The sequence below is a fragment of the Diaphorina citri genome, unplaced genomic scaffold (genome assembly GCF_000475195.1).
Source record: "Diaphorina citri unplaced genomic scaffold, Diaci psyllid genome assembly version 1.1 scaffold891, whole genome shotgun sequence".
NCBI classification, from domain to species: domain Eukaryota; kingdom Metazoa; phylum Arthropoda; class Insecta; order Hemiptera; family Psyllidae; genus Diaphorina; species Diaphorina citri.
Genome location: NW_007378322.1, coordinates 97,114 through 116,310, shown reverse-complemented (window position 1 = coordinate 116,310; position 19,197 = coordinate 97,114). Strand labels below are relative to the sequence as shown.

Sequence of the window (19,197 nt, the reverse complement as noted above, 5' to 3'; positions counted from 1 at the left end):
CTCTCAATCAGCCCAGTGATTGCTTGGGGCTGACATTTAGTTTTAACTACAAATTTTACGAGCGGATGCCCTTCGCACTCAACCTTTGCTATTTCTTTAGCAAGAGGAATTCAGGCTGGTATACTCTCTGTTTAAAGCCCCCCAGCCAGACAACCTACGGAGTCAATTATTATACAATTATTTATTTTATTGAATCTTTTGATCCTTTTACTGTTAATTGTGAATCTCGAGATACAATTTTATATAATTTATTTATTTTTTTACCTTGTTTCTACAAATTGATGTTATATTTTTCTCTGATCTCATTTGTACCATTTTTATATTTATGTATTGTTTATGAATCAATTATGTATTTACGTATGTATTACCCGCTTTCTATTTAAAATAAAAAACTTTTGATCCTTTTACTGTTAATTGTGAATCTCGAGATACAATTTTATATAATTTATTTATTTTTTTACCTTGTTTCTACAAATTGATTTTATATTTTTCTCTGATCTCATTTGTACCATTTTTATATTTATGTATTGTTATTTTTATGAATCAATTATGTATTTACGTATGTATTACCCGCTTTCTATTTAAAATAAAAACCGCACTTATATATTTTCAATGGTGCCATTTTTTTACATCTCTCTTCTTTGTTAATAATTATTAACATTACGAATTACAACCTTTTTCAACTTACTTATCAATTCTGAACACAACTTGGTTAGCCATCTTCGAGAACACTGTTCTCAAGATTAATGTCCTTTTGGCAAGTTTAAAAAATTTAATCGGCCTTCTGCTGAAAAGGGTCTGATAGAGAATATAATTAAAAGCTAAAGTACAATAATTATTCTTCAGTACTTGATTTAATCGGCCTTCTGCTGAAAAGGGTCTGATAGAGAATATAATTAAAAGCTAAAGTACAATAATTATTCTTCAGTACTTGATTTTTTTCATTATATTTATTAAAAATTCTAATGAGACTAAAAAAATTATTTTACTAATGAGAATTTATTTTTAATTTAGTTTTTGAGTTGACTGGACAGGGCCCCTCGTTATTGAATAATAATAATAAAGTACAATCACAACACTAAAAAAAAAATCTTACAGTAAAATAAGAACTAAAATAAAATTAGACTTGAATAAGAACATATTTTTCTCCCCAGAAAAGTTTTTGGCCGATTTTTTTTGCCCTTGGTTTATTTTTATTACCAGGTTGGTTAGAGGAAATAAATTTGTCCAAGGTTCTACAGTTTAGATTTTTGCAGATCGAATATGGTTCAAGAAAGTGAAAAAAAAACTCTCATTAATCTGAATGAAAACGCATTAAATCTATCAATGATTTTACTATTGAGTTTTAAACTATTGAATGGACAAGAAAAAAAGCTGAAAACCCTTTTTCTCTAACGTAAATTCCCTGCCTTGAAAGTATTGTATTGTACTTACTCTATTACAAGTATCCTACCGAAACAGCTCAGTCTTATCTTGAACATGCATCTATTATTATTGATTTATCTAGGTTCTGTCAACGGTATATTGTAAATGTAAATGTAAAATAACTAATAAATCTAGAAATCTACTAAATAAAATACTAACTTTGTCTTGTATGTATGATGATGGTCTCATATAAAATTGTGGGTTCAAATCTCATTTCGGGCATAGTTTACCTGTGACTTGTAAGTAGTTCACACTCACCATTATTATTTTGTCGACGCAAAACTTAATGTGAAATGGAAAGGTAAGTTATCTTTAAATTGACATATTATCATGCCACAGTCAATAAGAGTTAATTTTGAGAAATAAAAATTAAAATAAATAAAAGGATACAACTAAATATAAATAATTATTAAGATAATTTATTATAAAAATCACAAATTAATTTAAAGGAGGCAGTTAAGTTAAATGAGATTTCTCTAAAGTTACGAATTTTTTGGGGGGAGATTTATATTTGTTTGTCTAAGATTAAACTTGGTAAAAAGATTGTAATTTCGTTAGGTACTTTTTAATTCTTCTTAGTAGTATGGTACCTTATGCTACCGGCTTACTAATGTATACTAGGGTAGCTTTACACCGACTAGCAACACACGAGTTAACTCAAAGATAAGTGCGAGGCCATTATTTGAGAAGAAGAGCAGACATTTTTTTAAAAAAGGTCTTGGATAATCTTTGAATAGTTTACTTTTTTTTTTTTTTTTCAATTTTTTTTTTTTTTTTTTTGTTTTTTTTCCCCCCCCCCCCCCTCCTCATCTCTCACTCCCACCATTTTTGTAATTTCAAATGCATTGTATTTTACATGTTATGTAAAAAAATTCACATGTCTTGTACTTTTATGTGTATATTACACTGTTTATACTAGCAGAATGACATGGAAAAGTCCCTTTACTTCTGCAGATTCTGTTTATTAAGAAATTCTAACTCTTTCAGATAAGGCAATTCTACAGGAAATACAATGCGTTTGTGATTAAATTATACAATGAACATTTTCCGTTTTGATTTAGTTGTCTCATTATTTTTACCCATTTTATTCTCATATTTAGTTTGTATCCCTACATACACGTTCATGAAAATCTTACCAATGTTATTTTAAACTTAGGATTTGTAAATGAGACATTTGTGATAATGAAGTGTAGGATTTTGTAGATCCAAAATATTTTTTCTTTTTATTTTATCGTAGAATTCATTCCCATCTTTATTCTGACTTAACCAAATACCCTCCAAACAACCAGCTTAAAACGAACTTCTATTATTTAATTTTAATCCATTCCTTATGCCAGTAGTACTACTTATTCAGGGTCTTATAGAAGATTTCGCAAAGGTTTTCATTTCCTTTTGTCCTTTATAAAAATATTTCCTTCAACTTTGTCAATAACTCTTTCTCTCACTGAAATTAGACTAAGAATTTTTATTTCATCTTAGCTTTGCATATAAACTAACACTAATAGACGGTCCACATAAGAAAAATTTAAAGAAACCTCAAGATTTTTCGACACTTTAAACTATTCAAAGATTATCCAAGACCTTTTTAAAAAAATGTCTGCTCTTCTTCTCAAATAATGGCCTCGCACTTATCTTTGAGTTAACTCGTGTGTTGCTAGTCGGTGTAAATCTACCCTAGTATACATTAGTAAGCCGGTAGCATAAGGTACCATACTACTAAGAAGAATTAAAAAGTACCTAACGAACGCGTGCATTATGGAGATACTGGGTTGTCCACCCGATGAGGTCATCAACACAGCCTCCCGCCGTAGACTCTTCTTTGGTAAGTGTCGGGTTTTGGTAAGTGTCTTCTTTGGTAAGTGTCGGGCTCACTGTTTGAGTAAAGGCGTTTTTTTTCCGGACTATTCAGAATATCGCCTGAATTCTGGTCTGAATAGTATTTTTCCTGGTCGTCATGATTATTCAGAACATCGTCTGAATAATTCTTCTGGTCGGCTTTGAATATAAAACTCTTGAACAAGCTCCTGACCGAAGAAAAAACAGCTTGATTCCTGAGTTACTCGAAAGTTCTTTTTTTTGTAATTAATTTTAGCGTAGTAAATATTGATCGGTGACCGACATTTGTGACGAGGATTAATATTTGTGTGTTTATTCTTCTGTTTTAGATTCCAAGGGAACTCCCCGCTGTATTACCAATAGCAAAGGCAGGAAACGCAAGCCTGGCTCCAAGGACATGGCGAGTGTACTCAGATGTAACGACAAGGCCTTTGTTGACTTTGTCACTCAATGTTTCAAGTAAGTAACTAGCACTTATTCAACACATTTATGCACTTTTCATGTCTGTGACTCAGTGAGATAGGAATGGTCCTCTTTTAGAAGAGGTTTGATGGAGGGGATTGTAACGGAGATGTTATCGTCCCGAAATCGAAGAGAGAAAGATAGGATAGGAGACAGCCGTTCCGAAAACGAACCTTATTTCTTTAGGATAAAGATCGCCCAGGGTGGGAATCGAACCCGCGATCAGGTGCAAGGTAGCTGTGCTACTGTCCAAGCTAACTAGGCCGGCAAATTTGGGGCGACTTTGTGAATTCTTTCGTGAATTACCTATCTATAAATAAAATGGGTAAAAATAATGAGACAACTAAATCAAAACGGAAAATGTTCATTGTATAATTTAATCACAAACGCATTGTATTTCCTGCAGAATTGCCTTATCTGAAAGAGTTAGAATTTCTTAATAAACAGAATCTGCAGAAGTAAAAGGACTTTTCCATGTCATTCTGGTAGTATAAACAGTGTAATATACACATAAAAGTACAAGACATGTAAATTTTTTTACATAACATGTAAAATACAATGCATTTGAAATTACAAAAATGGTGGGAGTGAGAGATGAGGAGGGGGGGAATAAAACCAAAACATAAAAAATATAACTTGACTGAGCGATGACGACTTAATACTTGTCTAGTTTAATATTAAACCTAAATAATAAATAAATTAAATAATCATTATTTAAAAGAACACAAAAAAATACACAGTACAACACATACCTATGTTTAACATTAACTAGTTTTTGTAACATAAACTAAAAGAAACGTAAGTTCATGTTTGTCATTGTATGTATAGAATAGGTATAGTTTATGTAGGTAAAATACTATTTGATTTCTTTCCTCACCAATAGAATATATGCTCGTTAGAATTCCTCTACTACTTATGATCATTATTATACAATTGAGTAGAGGACACTGAGCAGCGTATGACCCTGATGTATAAGTTTGCCTGAAAGTTCATATGTTTTTTTTTTCATATATGATAACGACTGCTTTTGTTCATGAGCAATTTTTATTGTCATGGCTTAAAATTAATAGGAAAAAATCATCCTACCTACATAATAGAAAGACATGGATAATATAAGTGTTTGATGAGCAGCTTCATCCTGGACCAACAGCAATCAAGCTATTGAATACTCAAGTCAGCTACTGTCAGTCACCTAAAAGTATACTAAGGTCTCGCGAGATACCTTGGTCTCAAGTCTAAACTTAAGTTTCAGCTTTGTACAAGTAAATAATAGTGAGGCCGACTTTAGCCCTTGACTGCTCTAAGGGATCCTAGTGGTGTCAAGTGGTGTTGTACATGATTTAGATACAAAGGAATGAAAACGATAGGGTTAACCTTAAACTGATTACACAGTGATTCTCAAAATTAAATTAATCTACACTGAGATCTCATCTAATTCTATCAATATCTATACATACTTATTCATGGAGTGGCAATAAATAGAAGACAACATGGTACCTGTAGTGTCTGATAAAGTACAACATTCATCCACACTGTTTATACTGTAATTATGTCTCCATTCAATACCACCATAGAACAATTCGTTGTCTGGATACTGATTGAAATTAAACAACTGTCGGCTTTGTTGGGCATTAGTTCCAATCTTATATTCATTGTGTTTATATGCGCGGTGTCCTGGTGGCAACTCTATGGACCCAAGGAAGATCTTCGTGAGTAGAAATGAATACCATACACAAAAAGCCCACTCTGAGGCTTAAGCAGGCTTAGGGCAAACAGCCGTAAAGAATGGGTTAAGCTTATACGAATCTACGAAAGAATTTGGCATAACACAAAATTAAACAAATGTAGGTATATAAAATACTTAGGAGAGAATGTAGATACCCTTGAAAATGGGGAAAACTTGGTTAGGATATCAGAAATCTCAGTTCAAGAATTTCTGAACTAGAACACAGCTCTGTGTGTACGCTCTCACAATTAAACAAATGTAGGTATATAAAATACTTAGGAGAGAATGTAGATACCCTTGAAAATGGGGAAAACTTGGTTAGGATATCAGAAATATCAGTTCAAGAATTTATGAACTAGAACACAGCTCTGTGTGTACGCTCTCATGGACACTTTCCATTACCCTGCAAAGGAACAGGAGCACTTCATGTGTTCATTCCATGGACACTTTCCATTACCTTTCAGCTTAACTCCATACACAAAAAACCCAATCTGAGGTTTAGGTGTAGGGGCTAGACAGCCCTAAACGAAGGGTTAAACTTCCACGAATCTCCGAATCTTCCATTACCCTGCAAAGGGCACGTGCACTCCATGTGCACATTCCATAGCCCAGAGGTTCCCAAACTTTTGAGTACTGCGTACCTCCTGACAATTCGAGGTTCTTATGGCATAACACCAAACATCAATATTGTGTGGTTTGGGGGTTGTCACAATTTTTTGACGCACTAATTATAGATTTCTTTCTCCCCAGAGGTTCCCAAACTTTTGAGTACTGCGTACCTCCTGACAATTCGAGGTTCTTATGGCATAACACCAAACATCAATATTGTGTGGTCTGGGGGTTGTCACAATTTTTTGACGCACTAATTATAGATTTCTTTCTCTTCCAACTAGGGTTGCCAGATTTGTTTATCGCATTTTACGAGACAACATCATAATAATGGGGGTTTCCGTACCACAGATTGAGAACCTCTGCTATAGCCCCTCGGGACTCAGAAGGGTCTACTGTTGACCTCGGGTCAGTGGCGGCTAGGCGGCTCACAAGATGGGCGGCAGAAACGTGCCGGAATCATTCAGGTCGATATCAGCAGGGGCGGAGGGTTTGGTGGGGACGCCCCTGTAGAGGCGGTACATGTTGGTGTGCGCGGAGGGGGACTTGCGTAGATCAGTGGCGTGGTGAGATGAGGAAGAAGAGGAGGAGGAGGAGGACTTGAGCCACTCGTGTCGGAGAGCCTCGTCTGGAGTCAGTCGCTTCTTGGAGTCCCAACTGAAAACATAAATATTAGGGGAAAATCAGTACACAGGAACACAGGTTGGTTGGTTTCACATGCTAGAAATCGACTATTTAGGGTACTTTTCTTCTTGCTTCCCAATATTTTCCGGAGATGTCTTGAGATGGCGCTTCTTGGAGTCCCAACTGAAAACATAAATATTAGGGGAAAATCAGTACACAGGAACACAGGTTGGTTGGTTTCACATGCTAGAAATTGACTATTTAGGGTACTTTTCTTCTTGCTTCCCAATATTTTCCGGAGATGTCTTGAGATGGTCAGCATTCATTTCTGGTTGTTGAGGGCACTGAGGACATTTAGAGGATTCCCTACATCCACAGTTTAAGAAAGTCAAATTATAGATAGGTAATTCACGAAAGAATTCACAAAGTCGCCCCAAATTTGCCGGCCTAGTTAGCTTGGACAGTAGTACAGCTACCTTGCACCTGATCGCGGGTTCGATTCCCACCCTGGGCGATCTTTATCCTAAAGAAATAAGGTTCGTTTTCGGAACGGCTGTCTCCTATCCTATCTTTCTCTCTTCGATTTCGGGACGATAACATCTCCGTTACAATTCCCTCCATCAAACCTCTTTTAAAAGAGGACCATTCCTATCTCACTGAGTCACAGACATGAAAAGTGCATAAATGTGTTGAATAAGTGCTAGTTACTTACTTGAAACATTGAGTGACAAAGTCAACAAAGGCCTTGTCGTTACATCTGAGTACACTCGCCATGTCCTTGGAGCCAGGCTTGCGTTTCCTGCCTTTGCTATTGGTAATACAGCGGGGAGTTCCCTTGGAATCTAAAACAGAAGAATAAACACACAAATATTAATCCTCGTCACAAATGTCGGTCACCGATCAATATTTACTACTTACGCTAAAATTCAAGACAAAAAAAAAAAAAAAACAAACTTTCGAGTAACTCAGGAATCAAGCTGTTTTTTCTTCCGTCAGGAGCTTGTTCAAGAGTTTTATATTCAAAGCCGACCAGAAGAATTATTCAGACGATGTTCTGAATAATCATGACGACCAGGAAAAATACTATTCAGACCAGAATTCAGGCGATATTCTGAATAGTCCGGAAAAAAAAACGCCTTTACTCAAACAGTGAGCTCAAGCCCGACACTTACCAAAGAAGAGTCTACGGCGGGAGGCTGTGTTGATGACCTCATCGGGTGGACAACCCAGTATCTCCATAATGCACGCTAGTTGTTCCACTTCATTTTCTCCGGGGAACAGGGGACACCCTGTATACAGCTCGGCTAGGATGCAACCTAACGACCACATGTCTATTGGAGGACCATAGGGGAGACCCAGTATCACCTGAGATTAAAGAAAAGGGAATCATTAGTAAACAAGTTTTTAGCTAAATCCCCCTAAAGTATGAGCATTTTTTTATATTCAACGTCACTGTTATGAATATGGATGTAGTAAAACTTCCATTAAGGGTAAAGGGAATCATTAGTAAACAAGTTTTTAGCTAAATCCCCCTAAAGTATGAGCATTTTTTTATATTCAACGTCACTGTTATGAATATGTATGTAGTAAAACTTCCATTAAGGGTTTTACTGTTTACTCTACGTTTGGCATGATGGGTGTTTTACCCTTCATTTGGCATCAAGCTAAAATTGGCCTGAGTGGGGCCGGGAAAAGCCAACAGCACACGATTGTCTAGATGGTCACCCACCCGAATTCCAACCACTTCTTCAAATTAAATTGACCCCAAGGGTAAGGTAATATCTAGACCCTTGACAAATGGAGTGTGCCTGAAGGCATGTGATGTGTTCCAATTCACTCGACCCCTACAACGTTAGTTAACATGAGTGATAATATGTACACCATTGGGAATCGGTCTTTAAAGTTCAAATTACCTCTGGGGAGCGGTAGAAACGAGACTGAATGTAGGTATAAACACGCTGATGAGAGTAACAGGAACTTCCGAAGTCAATCACTTTAATAGAAGAGCTACCTCGCTGCTTGAGTAATACATTTTCCTGAAACATAATAAGGTCAGAATTATTATATAAGTGACTCGAAATAAAGAAAATCTGCTAAGTCAAAACCACTCGTGTTTCAGATTACCTACCTACACATCATAAGTATTTAATACTGGCGATACAGTTTCCTTCCGAAGTCAATCACTTTAATAGAAGAGCTACCTCGCTGCTTGAGTAATACATTTTCCTGAAACATAATAAGGTCAGAATTATTATACATATAAGTGACTCGAAATAAAGAAAGTGATCAGAGTATGAGTTGTTATTCATATGGGTAGGTCTAAGATTGTTGTTCTAATGGATAGGTGTACATTACATTGAAATGGGGGGTCTTTTCTGACGAAATTTCTGTGTGCGGAATCCAGTATGTAGGACTATTGCACCCCATTCTTGTTGTTTTTTTCACTCTTCTCCTTCAAACAATGGATAGGTGTAAGAGATTATTTGATTTATTTTCACGTCAAGCTTTTACATATGTTTGCCAATATGGGAAATTGAACCTCAGTCCCGAGGATTACGAGTATAAAGTTTCACCAATGAATTACCAGGGTTGGTCCTTTACTGTATAAAATACTTACGGGTTTGAGATCACAGTGAATAATGTTCTCGCGATGCAGAAGTCGTAAGCATTGCACCAGGGAGAAGGCAAATCTCCGAATGAGACCTAAACTGAATCCTTGGTAATTGTTTCTTTTGATTAACTCGTACAGATTCAAGCTGGAAACACAAGGTAGACGAGAGGTGTGTATGTTAGATTTTGCAAAAAACTATCTATTGACGCGCTTTAATTAAAAGAAAAAAGTTATAATATTGGCACACTCTAATAAATATTAAAGGAAAAAAGTTATAATAATGGCACACTCTAATAAATATCAATAAAAAATAAAAAAAAAGTTATACCTAATGGAAATGTCAGGGAAGAGTTTGCATATGGTATTGGTAGCATATTTCCCTAAGTAATCCGATCTTAGCCAGCAGAGTTAACACATTGAAATGGGTGACCATCTGATCAAACGCGTGCTGCTGGTTTTTCTCGGCCCCACTCAGACTGGATGAGGTTAATCCAGGCGGGTAGCGCGGAATCCCTCGAGAGGACATAGGGTATTGGATTCATAACCAAGGGGACTGGCGTGACAGAATCCCAGAAACGACGGATTTTTTTCCCATCTATATGTTTTATATGTATCTTTCTTTCCCCCTCTCTTCGTAATAGCGGGAGTATGCAACAACTTCTAGCCTGGTCTTACCAAACTGAGTGATATAATATTGGCACACTCTAATAAATATTAAAGGAAAAAAGTTATAATAATGGCACACTCTAATAAATATCAATAAAAAATAAAAAAAAGTTATACCTAATGGAAATGTCAGGGAAGAGTTTGCATATGGTATTGGTAGCATACTAGCATATTTCCCTAAGTAATCCTATCTTGGACAGCAGAGTTAACACATTGAAATGGGTGACCATCTGATCAAACGCGTGCTGCTGGCTTTTCTCGGCCCCACTCAGACTGGATGAGGTTAATCCAGGCGGGTAGCTTGTCACCGAATGGGGGGTAAAACCTACGTCACTAAAAACCTCAGCAGTTATGCAGTGACGCTAAATCCCATAAAAAAGTGATTTCTTTCAACCTAGTGTCACTCTGGACTTTTTTGTGACAACACTGTAAATTTCGCTGGAAAGAGCAGGATAAATTAATCTTCATTCCCTCAGGAGTAAGGAGCAATCTCAAGAAGTTTCCCCCTATTCCCGCAAGTTCTACACTACCATAGACTATCCTTATAAATCTCATAATTACCTATATATGTAGTATATATAAAAAAAAAAAAAAATGCAATTTGTCCTCCACATTTTGCAGTCCAACGGATTGCACCCTGGAAGTTTATGCGACAAATGGACAAAATGTCTAGGGTAGATAACTCATACTTACTTCATGAGCTCGAAACTTATACACAGATGGTTTCGAAAGTAGAAATACTCTAACATATGAATCACATTGTAGGAGCTGTCTGCATCCTTCTTACGGAGGTGATCTAGAATACGAACTTCTATCAGGGCTTGATGATGGAATCGCTTCTTATTCCTACAGAAGAGACAAAAGAGAACGAAGTTTAGTTAGTCTACTCAAAGGGATGGCTGGTTTATTTACTTCATAATCGCAAAATGATCGTTTGTTTTTCCCCCTTTAGAGAGGAAGACAGTATCCGTCCCGTGCGGGAATCAAACCCGCGAACTAGCGCTTACAGGACAGACACGCTACCCTCCAAGATAACTAGGCTAACTTACTATGTTTTTAAATTGCTACTTGATTAAGATCTTACGTTCTTCAGTTTGTCACTTCTCCTTCTTTCGAGTCTTTTTTACTTATGTTACATAAAATCGCGTTTGTTTGCATTTGAAAAGCGTTATCTTTATTCGTTCACACACATCTAACTTTTGCAATGAGCACAAAATGGCAAAAATTCCTCCTATGTTTTGAATATTTTGGGTCTGACGTCATAAAGTATTTATTTATGCACATACACGTACCTATACTTGGTCTTTCCTAGAGATGCTTCATTGACTAGATTTGATATACATAATCTGATTTGTGGGTACGAGCTTCCCTCTATTAGGTATACCTACCTTCCTACCTAACCTGTCATTATCTATGCCACAGAGAGCTCTATCATGCTGTTATAGGGCAGAAGCTTTCATAGCTTTGTTGTTGCAACCCTGCTCTACTTGACAAGTTGACATTTCATATTTTCATTAGAAAAAAATCCAAGTTCCCTTCAGTAAAGAGTCAGGTAGTGGAGATATGAAAATACCACTTGTCATAATGTCAGGGAGCAGAGATTTTCTGACCTATTCCATAATTGGACAGAAAATGTAGACGATCGTGATTGATAAGTATAAGTAATTAAGTATGGAAAAGACAACTAGCCTGTAGCCTTTCACAGAGGCTATCTGCTAGTGGTCACTTCTCACTTTACAAGGAACCCTAGTAAGGATCATGTCAGTTAAGCACACAGAAAAACAAGGTCCAATCATTGATTCTATTTAAGATTTATAAGGAAAATCCCATATAGATGGGGAAAAAAATCCGTCGTTTCTGGGATTCTGTCACGCCAGTCCCCTTGGTTATGAATCCAATACCCTATGTCCTCTCGAGGGATTCCGATTCAGCCAATGTGTTGCCCATCAGGCCTGATACAGGTGTCCAAAATTTTCTGGTTCACTCTCAGTAATTGCTGATTTAATTAATAGCTCTATTCTTTAGTGACACTAAATACTAACATGGTGATAGTATTTCCTCCTAGTTGATGGTTAGTTATGGCACTAGAGACTAGAGGCTTGCACACTTCTACTTTCCATTCAATTTAGACCATTTTCTAGTCATGAGTTTTTTGTTCGATTGAGAATCAATTTGGAGAGAGTTCCTTCCAGACGAGAAGTTCAGAAGATCATTAGAGCATTTATTGGTTGGCCGCAGATGTCAGGTGTAAATGATGTTACTGGTTACTGGTGGAAACTGTATCGCCAGTATTAAATACTTATGATGTGTAGGTAGGTAATCTGAAACACGAGTGGTTTTGACTTAGCAGACTTACCTAGATTGTCCAGTCCAGTGGGTAAAACAGTCCAGTGGATTGTCCAGTCCAGTGGGTAAAAAGGTAAAGAATTGGACTTACTTTATCATGGACACTCGTTGCTATGTTGAAAGCCCAGAATCCAGAAGAAGTAGAACAGCCGTGGAAGACACTAAAAGTTCACAGAAAAAAGACGTAAGATTTATTAAATAAAGAAATATTTACGGGCTTTCTAATGCTCCTTCCTACTATGTACCTAATGTCTATTCTTATATTTTATTTTAATATAAGATTAGACCTAACTAGGGAAAAATAACTCGAAGAGTTGTTGCTAGTTGCCAGTACATCACAATGACAGCATTTGCATGTTTCTTTGGCAGAGTAATATTTCATCTGGCTTGCAATCTATCTGTTGGGGATAACATTATTATTAATATAGGTATGGCAAGGGACAAAGAATTCCTGGCGTTTACCCCTACACATGATAAGTACCATAGTATGACGATGTGTATCCATGTAGCATGTAGCATTACTACTTTTATATGAGAACTACTTACTGCCTTCGCCCTGACAGTGAAGTATACCTATTGGTACTTCAAATTCTACTTACAATGGTGGTTCTCAACCAGTATGTACCAGGTAACATTGAAAAAATTAGGGCCATTAAAATGACAAACCAAAAAACACAATCGCGACCCAAAGTTGTGACTTTGTTAGAAATGAATAGCTCATCCTTAAACGGGATTTAGCTAAACAAACTGACTTTAAACTCGGTTCAAGTTTATCTCTCGGATTAATCAATCTGGCTAAAAAAAAAAGGCTCATCCTTAAACGGGATTTAGCTAAACAAACTGACTTTAAACTCGGTTCAAGTTTATCTCTCGGATTAATCAATCTGGCTAAAAAATAAAAAAAAATAAGGCATAAATAATGGTCGAAAGATTGATAGCGTAAACAAAGAGTGTGGCGCACCTTGATATTGATTGTGAATAATGAGACCAAGATGTTTGATGCCAGTCAAGAATAAAACCAGGGTCGATTGAGTTGGAGTAAAATGTGGTAAGACGGGTACTCCAGAGTTTATCCCAAGTGTTGATTGACATGTGGTCACCTCTTGGGTTATTTTTAGCATTGATTCAATAGACAAGGGGTAAACAATGGGATACCCTCGCTTAACTTTGGTGAGCCGGGATCTTGGGAGATAAAATTCGCGTCAAGAATAAAACCAGGGTCGATTGAGTTGGAGTAAAATGTGGTAAGACGGGTACTCCAGAGTTTATCCCAAGTGTTGATTGACATGGGGTCACCTCTTGGGTTATTTTTAGCATTGATTCAATTGACAAGGGGTAAACAATGCGATACCCTCGCTTAACTTTGGTGAGCCGGGATCTTGGGAGATAAAATTCGTAGACAGCTACAGAGGGTTATATCAAAAATTCAAAATCCTCCGGCTTACATATTTATCCTTAGCCATGGCACATCAGTCCCAAACTGTTGAAGAATAAAATTCGACACAAATACGTCCCTGAACGCAGCAATATGAACAAGTGCGAAGCACAATAAGAACAAGACTACGAATGAATACACCAAGAGGATGAAAACAACAATAAAGAATAAAGTCTGCAGAATATTAACAACAATGTATCTGTTAACAATGACTTTGCTTGGTGACGTCATTGGCGATGGATTTTTACCATCGCGTCTACGCCACACAATACAGAGAAACTTTCCAATCAATTCCGTGGCGCTGAAGTAGATACCAAAACCTAGCATAATATTGCTTGTCATTCAAGTAACACAATGACTTTGCTTGGTGACGTCATTGGCGATGGATTTTTACCATCGCGTCTACGCCACACAATACAGAGAAACTTTCCAATCAATTCTGTGGCGCTGAAGTAGATACCAAAACCTAGCATAATATTGCTTGTCATTCAAGTAACGGTGATAAAGGGAACAGGGAACTATATTATTAAACTGTAGGCAGGCCGAAGGTATGAACTGTAGGTGCGAACATAAAAACGTGTTTGTTTGCATTTGAAAAGCTGCGAACATAAAATCGCGTTTGTTTGCATTTGAAAAGCGTTATCTTTATTCGTTCACACACATTTAACTTTTGCAATGAGCACAAAATGGCAAACTTTTCTGAAATCGGGACGATTGCACAAATTTTACAATTCCTCCTATGTTTTGAATACTTTGGGTCTGACGTCATAAAGTAGGTATTTATTTATGCATATACACGTACCTATACTTGGTCTTTCCTAGAGATGCTTCATTGACTAGATTGTGGGTACGAGCTTCCCTCTATTAGGTATACCTACCTTCCTACCTAACCTGTCATTATCTATGCCACAGAGAGCTCTATCATGCTGTTATAGGGCAGAAGCTTTCATAGCTTTGTTGTTGCAACCCTGCTCTACTTGACAAGTTGACATTTCATATTTTCATTAGAAAAAAATCCAAGTTCCCTTCAGCAAAGAGTCAGTTAGTGGAGATATGAAAATACCACTTGTCATAATGTCAGGGCGCAGAGATTTTCTGACCTATTCCATTATTGGACAGAAAATGTAGACGATCGTGATTGATAAGTAATTAAGTATCGAAAAGACAATTAGCCTGTAGCCTTTCACAGAGGCTATCTGCTAGTGGTCACTTCTCACTTTACAAGGAACCCTAGTAAGGAGCATGTCAGTTAAGCACACAGAAAAACAAGGTCCAATCATTGATTCTATTTAAGATTTATAAGGAAAATCCTTCGAAGTGGAATTCGTATCTCAATTCATATGGAACTTCACAAAGTCACTGAGTCCTCCTTCAAGATAATGAGTTGAGGTCCAACAAACTTACTTTATTGTAGCTCCCATTCTCGTCATCAAAGCCTCCATTCTGAGACAGGGACTCCTCGCCGTGGATCTTACAAGCGTCCAAACCCAGGTACCAGATCTCCAGATACTTCTCGATCTCTGTTCTCTCGAACTCTGTCAACTGGTTGCCGTAGTATTTGAGCGCCTCTGCAAGTGAAAAAAACAAGCAAATGAATTAATGACAGCAAATAAGACAAAAGGTTAATAAAATGATTTTGACTCCGAAATGGTTCTACCTCCTGCTGCTCCACATCTAACCTAAGGCCAGCCACTCACTAGCTGGTCCGCCTGTCAGGTCTACCTGATAGTGAGTGACTGGCTTAAGATTTTAACAAAATAACTTTGAAATGCTTCTAGATTCACATAAATCGGGCCCATTTTTTTCTACTGTATTTGATTGTTGTTTGTGTTTTTTTAGTTTTAGTGTATTTTTTTCTATTGTCATTTTTTTATAAAGGGTTAGTCCCGTAAATAAATAAATAAATTACGAATTTGAATCAGTTGAATTTATATTATTTATATGCAGTTCAATAGTTTATGAAACTATTGAACTGCATATTTCTCTTCTACAGATTCAAACTAATGAGATTCCTAATTCCTACTCTAGATAAGATAAGACACAAACTCTTATGATAGCTACTCTGATCATTGCTGGGTATAAATTCTAGATTCTATCGGGTATAAAAAGGCACGTTGATTTAAGTCAGTATATTCAATAAGAAGTAGATATAACTGTAAACACGCTGGTAGTTCTAAGTGACAGGATCACCTTCCTTCCTACAAGATTGCTGATAATCTGTCCTGGCATACTACACATGTGTAGGAGGATTGCTACACATTTTGCTCCTATCTTTTTGGGGTTCTTTTACAACCTCAGTGGTTTAATGGTTAGCTCGGCGGACTTTGGTCTTCATTTTGGATCTCGGATTTTTTTTTTCGAGGTTTGCTAGACGAGCGTCTTAGGTCAGTCACGCATTATCAGGCAGACCTGACAGGTACACCTGATGAATACACACTATTAGGTAGAACTGACTGACTCGATCAGGTAAACCTGACATCTGATAAGGTCTACCTGATAGATCTTTTTGGGGTTCTTTTACAACCTCAGTGGTTTAATGGTTAGCTCGGCGGACTTTGGTCTTCATTTTGGATCTCGGATTTTTTTTTCGAGGTTTGCTAGACGAGCGTCTTAGGTCAGTCACGCATTATCAGGCAGACCTGACAGGTACACCTGATGAATACACCCTATTAGGTAGAACTGACTGACTCGATCAGGTAAACCTGACATCTGATCAGGTCTACCTGATTATGAGCGGCTGGTCTTAACCACTGCGCCATCGAGGTAGGTACCATACATTCCACTTACCATGAGGGGTGAGGGGTAATCTTCTGCCATGCGAGTCATAGCGGTGCTGCTGAGGGGGAGAGGGGGAGGAACTGGCCGAGGTTTTACTGTTGAGAAGAGGGAACGGGGGAGAATGTACAGGGGTGCCGCCATTGGTGGCAGTGGTGGTGCAGTCCACGGTCTTGTTGGACGGCTGCAGGACCGAGGATCGAACCACGGTCTTCAGGGTGGGCAACTGAAATCAGAACCGGAAGAGAGGCGTTAGCACATGAGGGATATAAAATAGAATGGATAAGAATAATACAAATAACTACTATTATTGAGGTCAAATTCTCAATATATAATGACGATAAAATTCCATACCTCGGCCAGGATTGAGCCCATGCCCTCCTGTTTACCAGGCGAGCGTCTTGACCACTATAGCAGCGAGGCGGGATGAATACATCTTGTTTATACTGTATTGTTTTGTACAAAGCTTATGGTACCTGAGATCAATCAATATGATTTCTCAATATTTAGCCTTAAGATACCATGTAACATGGTATCTTAAGGCTAAATATTGAGAATGTTTATACTGTATTGTTTTGTACAAAGCTTATGGTACCTGAGATCAATCAATGTGATTTCTCAATATTTAGCCTTAAGATACCATGTAACATGGTATCTTAAGGCTAAATATTGAGAAAACATGTAACATGTAACATGGTATCTTAAGGCTAAATATTGAGAAATCACATTGATTGTTTATACTGCTGGGATAGGACTGAAAAGTCCCTTTACTATCGAAGTCTAATCAAGGTCTCATTTATTTTTGTTCAGTTTATTTATAGGTATAGGAAACCTCCTTTAATACGTATCACGGTGTTGGAAGGATTGAAGCTTATTAAACCATTTGCATTACTATGTTTTTAAATTGCTACTTGATTAAGATCTTACGTTCTTCAGTTTGTCACTTCTCCTTCTTTCGAGTCTTTTTTACTTATGTAAAAATGTAAATAGGGTACCGGCGTTTCTTGTCTTGATTCACACAATCCTTCCACCTTTTCTTCGGCCTCCCTCGCCCTTTTCTCCCCCTCACTTCCATTCTCTCAACTCTTTTCCCTATGTAGCTCTCATTTCTTCTTTCAACACTCTCAAGATCTTACCTAATTATTTTAATAGCGACATGTGTGTTGGTCTTGTGATCCAGAGCCCGAATGACCTGGCCAAAACTACCCTTCCCAATCACTTCTAGAATCTCGTAGCGGTAACAAATGTGATCATGAAGAACCTGAAATGCAAAGGACAAAATACGAAAATTTAGACTCGAAACTGGAAAAGAATGTGAATTGAAGTAATGCGAAAAAAAGCGGTTCCAAAAAAAAAAAAAAAAAAAAACATCTCCTCTGTAAATAATATGGTCAGGTGGTCTGTGTCTCTGGACACCGTCAGTGTAAAAGTAGATATAAAATTAATGTACCAACCTCCCCATTGGGGAGAAGCCTCCTCGTTTTTTATTATTATTTATTTTAATTCAAGTACAATATAAATTTATTTTTACTTGAATAAACAAAATAATACAGAACGAAACATTGCAGAGTTTCCCCCCAACGGACCAAGTTATGGTCCTGACAAGAGGTTTGTATTTGTACCTCGACGCACGAACAAAACAATAATACGAGTATTTCCCTCTGGCATTGGACGTTTTATAATGAATACCTACTGACGAGGATTAGTATATGTTTACAAACGGTAACAAATGTTTCGATTTTTTTTCAAGAGGTTTGAGAGAGGGAACTGTATCAACTGCAGGTCTTATTGAAATCGAAGAGAAGACAGAAAAGGAGAAAGCCAGCAATCCCGAGAACGAAAACCATCTGTTAAGGATAAAGTCCGCTCCGGACGGGAATTGATTCCGCGACCTAACGCTCCTTCGAAGTTCGAACCCTTTTCGTTAAGTTCGGTTAGTTGGTCCAATTTGGAGCAATAATTACTTTCTCACATAAACACATGACCAGGTCAATCCAGCTTACGCTGTCAAGGACCATGTTATGGCCAAAATAATAATAATCATCAGCATTTTGATCAGCCTCAAAGCCCATCAGGCGACGATTGACTATGGACCGGGAAACTAAATAACTAGGAAACTAAACCCCTCTATCCCTCTATTCAACGCACAAGGCGATCTTTTGTTCATGCAATAATTACTTTCTCACATAAACACATGACCAGGTCAATCCAGCTTACGCTGTCAAGGACCATGTTATGGCCAAAATAATAATAATAATCAGCATTTTGATCAGCCTCAAAGCCCATCAGACGACGATTGACTATGGACCCGGAAACTAAATAACTAGGAAACTAAACCCCCTCTATCCCTCTATTCAACGCACAAGGCGATCTTTTGTTCACAAATCTATAACGATCTAAGTATCGAGCATTCCTGAACCAGAGTATAGGAGAGATGAAGCTAAGGACAAATCCCACACATGGAACTTGGCCTGGGAGATTATCTAACCTTGGTTACTAAACTTAGATCAGGTAGATTCTTGTAGAGACGGAGCCAAGTGCCAACATGCCATAAGGAATCCAAACACTTTGGACTTCATTTTTGTTGAGATAAAAAAGTGGGGATCTTTTTGGGGTTCTTTTACAAACCTCAGTGGTGTAGTGGTTAGCGCAGCGGACTTTGGACTTCAATTTGGTTCTCAG

General features: G+C 37.3%; 2 protein-coding genes across 2 annotated transcripts in view; one reads left to right on the top strand and one right to left on the bottom strand.

Annotated features, from left to right (window-relative positions):
* The first annotated feature begins 3,176 nt into the window (after positions 1–3,176).
* LOC103512839 (dual specificity tyrosine-phosphorylation-regulated kinase 2-like) lies at positions 3,177–3,966 on the top strand. The gene is made up of 2 exons (XM_008477625.2): positions 3,177–3,247; positions 3,591–3,966. The coding sequence occupies exons 1-2, from the start codon at positions 3,181–3,183 to the stop codon at positions 3,722–3,724; spliced, it is 201 nt and encodes a 66-aa protein (XP_008475847.1). The 5' UTR covers positions 3,177–3,180; the 3' UTR covers positions 3,725–3,966.
* Positions 3,967–6,277: 2,311 nt separating this feature from the next.
* LOC103512838 (dual specificity tyrosine-phosphorylation-regulated kinase 2-like) overlaps positions 6,278–19,197 on the bottom strand; it is a 61,563-nt gene continuing 48,643 nt past the window's right edge. The window contains exons 4-11 of the mRNA XM_026826209.1: positions 16,528–16,741; positions 15,116–15,308; positions 10,653–10,805; positions 9,300–9,438; positions 8,596–8,718; positions 7,855–8,047; positions 7,395–7,524; positions 6,278–6,715 (exon numbers count right to left, since the gene is read on the bottom strand). Of these exons, the coding sequence (XP_026682010.1) occupies positions 6,487–6,715; positions 7,395–7,524; positions 7,855–8,047; positions 8,596–8,718; positions 9,300–9,438; positions 10,653–10,805; positions 15,116–15,308; positions 16,528–16,741 (1,374 nt within the window). The 3' untranslated portion in view covers positions 6,278–6,486. The remainder of the gene's footprint in view (positions 6,716–7,394; positions 7,525–7,854; positions 8,048–8,595; positions 8,719–9,299; positions 9,439–10,652; positions 10,806–15,115; positions 15,309–16,527; positions 16,742–19,197) is intronic.

What these genes read in the sequence shown, in the direction of transcription:
- LOC103512839 (XM_008477625.2), top strand. Translation starts at nt 3,181, where the DNA reads ATGGAGATACTGGGTTGTCCACCCGATGAGGTCATCAACACAGCCTCC. An exon ending in CCGCCGTAGACTCTTCTTTG is followed by an intron (nt 3,248 to 3,590) that starts GTAAGTGTCGGG and finishes CTTCTGTTTTAG; the next exon opens with ATTCCAAGGGAACTCCCCGC.